The 5,862-nt window shown below is 48.3% G+C and overlaps 1 protein-coding gene across 1 annotated transcript; it reads left to right on the top strand.

Annotated features, from left to right (window-relative positions):
- The first annotated feature begins 375 nt into the window (after window positions 1–375).
- or107-1 (odorant receptor, family D, subfamily 107, member 1) lies at window positions 376–2,514 on the top strand. The gene is made up of 3 exons (XM_038974174.1): window positions 376–417; window positions 774–1,588; window positions 2,127–2,514. Exons 2-3 carry the CDS (start codon window positions 793–795, stop codon window positions 2,291–2,293), a joined length of 963 nt encoding a protein of 320 aa, XP_038830102.1. The 5' UTR covers window positions 376–417; window positions 774–792; the 3' UTR covers window positions 2,294–2,514.
- The last annotated feature ends 3,348 nt before the right edge of the window (window positions 2,515–5,862 follow it).

Below are 5,862 nucleotides of genomic sequence, written 5' to 3' on the forward strand. Positions count from 1 at the left end.
AAATGTTCTTACAGGGAGGCCAGAACAAGAGTTAGAAAAGGCAAATGGGAAGACCAAAAGGCGCAGGTTGGTGTTTATTGTCATGAACCTTTCCCTGGAGGCAGAACTGAGCGGTTTAAACTAGATTATCCTTAATTGTTGTTATAATTAAACAGAGAACGTAATGAGTGTAAACATTATAGTCAAAAGAGATCATTAGGCCCTGACATGATAAAATAAGGTGGTGATAATTAGGTCCTCATCTATTAACATTACCTTTAATGAGTTGTTAATATATAAATATGTACTTGTTTTCTCACTCTAATTAAACCCAAATGACGATTGCATTCTTTATCACAACTATTTATAATGGTGGATTTGTCTAATTGTCCCTCAGTTCACACAAAGACTGCTTACAAAACGTTGTTAAAAGCGGAGGTACAGTGGGTGTTTAGTATTATTGATGTTGGTACAGTGGGTGTTCAGTATTATTGGTGTTGGTACAGTGGGTATTCAGTATTATTGGTGTTGGTACAGTGGGTATTCAGTATTATTGGTGTTGGTACAGTGGGTATTCAGTATTATTGGTGTTGGTACAGTGGGTATTCAGTGTTATTGGTGTTGGTACAGTGGGTGTTCATTATTATTGTAAAATAGTGTCAGAGAGGTATAAAATGAACAGGAAGGCTGTTTAGTTTGAGATGGTCTTGCCTTAGTCACTTCATTATGTATCATTAGATAACTTATGGATTTTGATTGATTTTCCATTTCAGTCATCTGTATTTCTCTTCCAGACACACAGTGGCCCCTCAAATGGGTTTTTCTGTGCTTTACAATGGAACGGGATCATCAGATGATGGATTCTACATCACAGCCTTCCACACACTGGGCAATAAGAACTACCTCATCCTAGCTCTCTCTATAATATACATCATCACTCTAATGGGTAACTTTGTTCTGTTAGCAGTCTTCATTATGAACCCAAGCCTTCAAAATCCAAAATATGTTGCAGTGTGCAATTTAGCTGTGGTGGACATCTCTTTGAACAGTGTTATCATCCCCCAGATGGTGCCTGTATTTGTGTTCAATCTGAACTACGTCTCCTTTGGGACGTGTTTTTCTCAGATGTTCTTCCTGCATTTATTTGGCGATATGGAGTCCTTCTCCCTGGCTCTCCTAGCGTACGACCGTGTCATAGCCATCTGTTTCCCTCTGCGTTACCTCACCATCAACACCAACCTGAGGATGCTGCTCATCCTGCTAGGGATCTGGACTCTGGCCTTCCTCTTGGAGGTCTACCCTGTCGCCCTGGCCTCTAGCCTGCCTTACTGTGCCTCTAGGGTGGTGCAGAGCTGCTGCTGTGAGCACGGTCCTGTATACAGACTGGCCTGCTCTGACATCTCTTTCAACAGGAAACTAGCAACAGCTAAAACTCTGGCTGTCCTGTTAGGCCCCCTGTCCTTCATCATCTTCACCTATGCTGTGGTGGTGGTTGCGGTGCTGAAGTTTGCCTCGACTACCCAGCGGTGGAAAGCCTTCCACACCTGTCTCACTCACCTGCTGCTGGTCCTGGTGTACTACCTCCCTGTCATCCTGGCCTACGTCCTAGGTAAACACAGGGATGACTGTAGACTTCAAAATCAAATCAAAAATATTCGTCACGTTCACAGTTTCCCACAGGTGTAAAAGGTTCAGCGAAATGTTTATGTGCTCTTCGCCACAACTTTTATACCTGCTGTAAACTGTATGCTCCCTAAGTGTAGGTCAGGAATAAAGGAAGACTGACTAATTTGCCCCCAAGTGTGTGTTTATTGTACTGTATAAATTGTCATTCAAAAGAGCACTAGCACATTGCATTTTAGTAGATGCTAAGTGCCTTGCTCAAGGGCACATTGACAGATTTTTCACAGTCCGCTCAGGATTCAAACCAGCAACCTTTCAGTTACTGGTCCAAACCTCTTAACCACTAGGCTACCTGCCGCACATCTGAGTTGTCTGGTTGCTAGGCTATGACAAGTGGGAGCGTACAGCATGTCTCAGTGCACAAGTTCCTTCTTATTTTAGCTGAATATCATAATTTACTGTTAATACTATCAATCAACATTTCAAAGCCACTGGATGTGTGTCTGTTTTCCCTTCCCTCCTAGGTAACCTGCGCCTGGTGCAGTCCTCAGACCTCCTGACTGCCATCCTCACTGTGTCTGTCACCCTGCCACCCATGCTCAATCCTATCATCTACAGCCTAAAGACAGAGGAGCTGCGGGAGAAAATCATCAAACTGTTTGTAAAGACAAAAGTTTCTTCTCACAAATGAGACTTTGCGTGGAGTTGTTGATCGTATTTTCAAATCTGCAGCAAAAACTCAAGAACTGTAGATATAGGAAAAGTTTCCAAGTAAGGTGACTTTCCCCTTGCATTTAGTATCTATTTAATTTCAGCATCTTTCTGTTAATACTATTTTATGAACACTCTTACTCTTAAGATAATTGCAATAAAACAATGTCTGACTATTCTTCTGTTGAACACTTCATATTTGCATATAATAGATTTAACATATTTTATTGTGGTAAATGAATACAATTCAAACTTCTAATTTCAAGTTCTTATGCCACAGCTGTAATCATGGAGTGTTTATATATTATAATAACATTAATTACTGGACGAATTCATGTTGCATCCACAATAAAGAATGTGTTCTTAACTGACTTGCCTAGTTAAAGATTACATTTAAAAAATAAAATAAAATAAAACTATTAACAGAAAGGTACAGCATATCCAGGTAAAATCCTTATGATAACTGACAGTACAGGGCATGATGAGTGAGTACAGGTATTTGTCACATATAGTGATCATCACATACAATTATGGCATAGAGGTAAAGTATCTAGATATACAGTATTTACGTTGAAAGAGTTCAACTAGTCAAATAACATACGTTCATTAGTTCCACTAGATGGCACTAAAATATATTCACTGGCAGAGACACACTGTAGGGCTCTGTTCAAAGGTAAAATGAGTAACACTAACACATTTCATGAATAAGGATTAATAAATGATTTATAAACCTTTAATAAATACATATTTGTAAGCATTCATAAGCATGTATAAGCTTTATAATCATTACAATTTTTTTTTTAAATGTGAACAATTATGTATTTGTTTTTAATATATTCAGTATAAGGTAACATACAAGCAGTTCATACAAGCAGTATGCAGTGGGAGAAACGAGGAATAAAAGTATTGATTTATTTTTAATATATTCAGTATAAGGTAACATACAAGCAGTATGCAAGGGGAGAAACGAGGAATAAAAGAGAGATAAAACAAGGAATAAAACAATTAAAGGATATAAAAGAAAAAGAAAATACACAGTGTTGCAGTTCTTGTATTCTGTGGTGAATATACATAACTATTAAGGAGCAGTGTAGTTACGCGTTTGGGACACAGCATGAGAACAGAGCATAATGGAAATATCTTACTTTCAATTTGACCTAAAACGTGTTTCCAAGGAGATCCACGGTGAAAACAGTGCCAAAAAATATGCAGAAAGTTTCCTATTTCAGAACAAGAGCATTTGTAATGTTGATCATTATCTACAAGCTGTAGTTTAAGTCTACTGTCAGGAGTGAAATAAGTCCAGCTGTGGCTCCCAATCAGAGACAACAATAAACAGCTGTCTCTGATTGAGAACCAAATCAGGCAACCATAGACTTTCCTAAATACCTACACTGAACACAACCCCATACATACTACAAAAACCCCCTAAACAATACACACACCCTAACCTAGACAAAACACACAAACATCCCCCATGTCACACCCTGACCTAACTAAACTAATAAAGAAAATCAATATAACAAAGGCCAGAGTGTGACAGTACCCCCCCCCCCCAAAGGTGCGGACTCCGACCGCAAAACCTGACACAGAAGGGGAGGGTCCGGGTGGGCCTTCCTATGGCGGCGGCTCGGGTGCGGGACGTGGACCCCCCTCCACCATAGTCACTACCCGCTTTGGTGGCGCCTCTGGAACGGCGAGTCCCGGACTGAATACCATCCCAGATGGCGCCACTGGACTGAGGGGCAGCTCCGGACTGAGGGGCAGCTCCGGACTGAGGGGCGGATCCTGGCTGGCTGGCTCTGGCGGATCCTGGCTGGCTGGCTCTGGCGGATCCTGGCTGGCTGGCTCTGGCGGATCCTGGCTGGCGGGCGGCTCTGGCGGATCCTGGCTGGCGGGCGGCTCTGGCGTATCCTGGCTGGCGGGCGGCTCTGGCGGATCCTGGCTGGCGGGCGGCTCTGGCGGATCCTGGCTGGCGGGCGGCTCTGGCGGATCCTGGCTAGCGGGCGGCTCTGGCGGATCCTGGCTGGCGGGCGGCTCTGGCGGATCCTGGCTGGCTGACGGCTCTGGCTGGTCATGGCTGGCTGACGGCTCTGGCTGCTCATGGCTGGCTGACGGCTCTGGCTGCTCATGGCTGGCTGACGGCTCTGGCTGCTCATGGCTGGCTGACGGCTCTGGCTGCTCATGGCTGGCTGACGGCTCTGGCTGCTCATGGCTGGCTGACGGCTCTGGCTGCTCATGGCTGGCTGACGGCTCTGGCTGGTCATGGCTGGCTGACGGCTCTGGCAGATCCTGGCTGACTGGCGGCTCTGGCAGATCCTGGCTGACTGGCGGCTCTGGCAGATCCTGGCTGACTGGCGGCTCTGGCAGATCCTGGCTGACTGGCGGCTCTGGCAGATCCTGGCTGACTGGCGGCTCTGGAAGATCCTGGCTGACTGGCGGCTCTGGAAGATCCTGGCTGACTGGCGGCTCTGGAAGATCCTGGCTGACTGGCGGCTCTGGAAGATCCTGGCTGACTGGCGGCTCTGGAGCATCCTGGCTGACTGGCGGCTCTGGAGGATCCTGGCTGGTTGGCGGCTCTGGCGGATCCTGGCTGACTGGCGACTCTAGCGGCTCCTGACTAACGAACGGCTCTGACGGCTCGGGACAGACGGGCGGCTCAGATGGCGCTGGGCAGACGGATGGCTCAGATGGCGCTGGGCAGACGGATGGCTCAGATGGCGCTGGGCAGACGGATGGCTCAGATGGCGCTGGGCAGACGGATGGCTCAGATGGCGCTGGGCAGACGGATGGCTCAGATGGCGTTGGGCAGACGGATGGCTCAGATGGCGATGGGCAGACGGATGGCTCAGATGGCGTTGGGCAGACGAATGGCTCAGATGGCGTTGGGCAGGCAGGCGGCTCAGACGGCGCTGGGCAGACGAGCAGTACAGGCGGCGTTGGGCAGACGGCCGACTCTGACCTGCTGAGGTGCACAGTAGGCCTGGTGCGTGGTGCCGGAACTAGTGGTACCGGACTGGAGACACGCACCTCAAGGCTAGTGCGGGGAGCAGGAACAGGGCACACTGAGTTCTCGAGGCGCACTATAGGCCTGGTGCGTGGTACCGGGACTGGTGGTACCGGGCTGAGGGCACGCACCTCAGGGCGAGTGCGGGGAGAAGGATCAGTGCGTACAGGGCTCTGGAGACGCACATGAGGCTTGGTGCGTGGTGCCGGAACTGGTGGTACCGGGCTGGGGACACGCACCTGAAGGCTAGTGCGGGGAGAAGGAACAGGGCATACTGGACCCTGGAGACGCACATTAGGCCTTGTGCGTGGTGCCGGAACTGGTGGTACCGGACTGGAGACACGCACCTCAAGGCTAGTGCGGGGAGCAGGAACAGGGCACACTGAGTTCTCGAGGCGCACTATAGGCCTGGTGTGTGGTACCGGGACTGGTGGTACCGGGCTGAGGGCACGCACCTCAGGGCGAGTGCGGGGAGAAGGATCAGTGCGTACAGGGCTCTGGAGACGCACATGAGGCTTGGTGCGTGGTGCCGGAACTGGTGG

The sequence above is a fragment of the Salvelinus namaycush genome, chromosome 34, assembly GCF_016432855.1.
Source record: "Salvelinus namaycush isolate Seneca chromosome 34, SaNama_1.0, whole genome shotgun sequence".
NCBI classification, from domain to species: domain Eukaryota; kingdom Metazoa; phylum Chordata; class Actinopteri; order Salmoniformes; family Salmonidae; genus Salvelinus; species Salvelinus namaycush.

Bases quoted from the DNA above. Each gene is read 5' to 3' on its own strand.
- or107-1 (XM_038974174.1), top strand. From the start codon at position 793: ATGGGTTTTTCTGTGCTTTACAATGGAACGGGATCATCAGATGATGGA. The intron at 1,589-2,126 runs GTAAACACAGGG...CTTCCCTCCTAG, and splicing joins CATCCTGGCCTACGTCCTAG to GTAACCTGCGCCTGGTGCAG.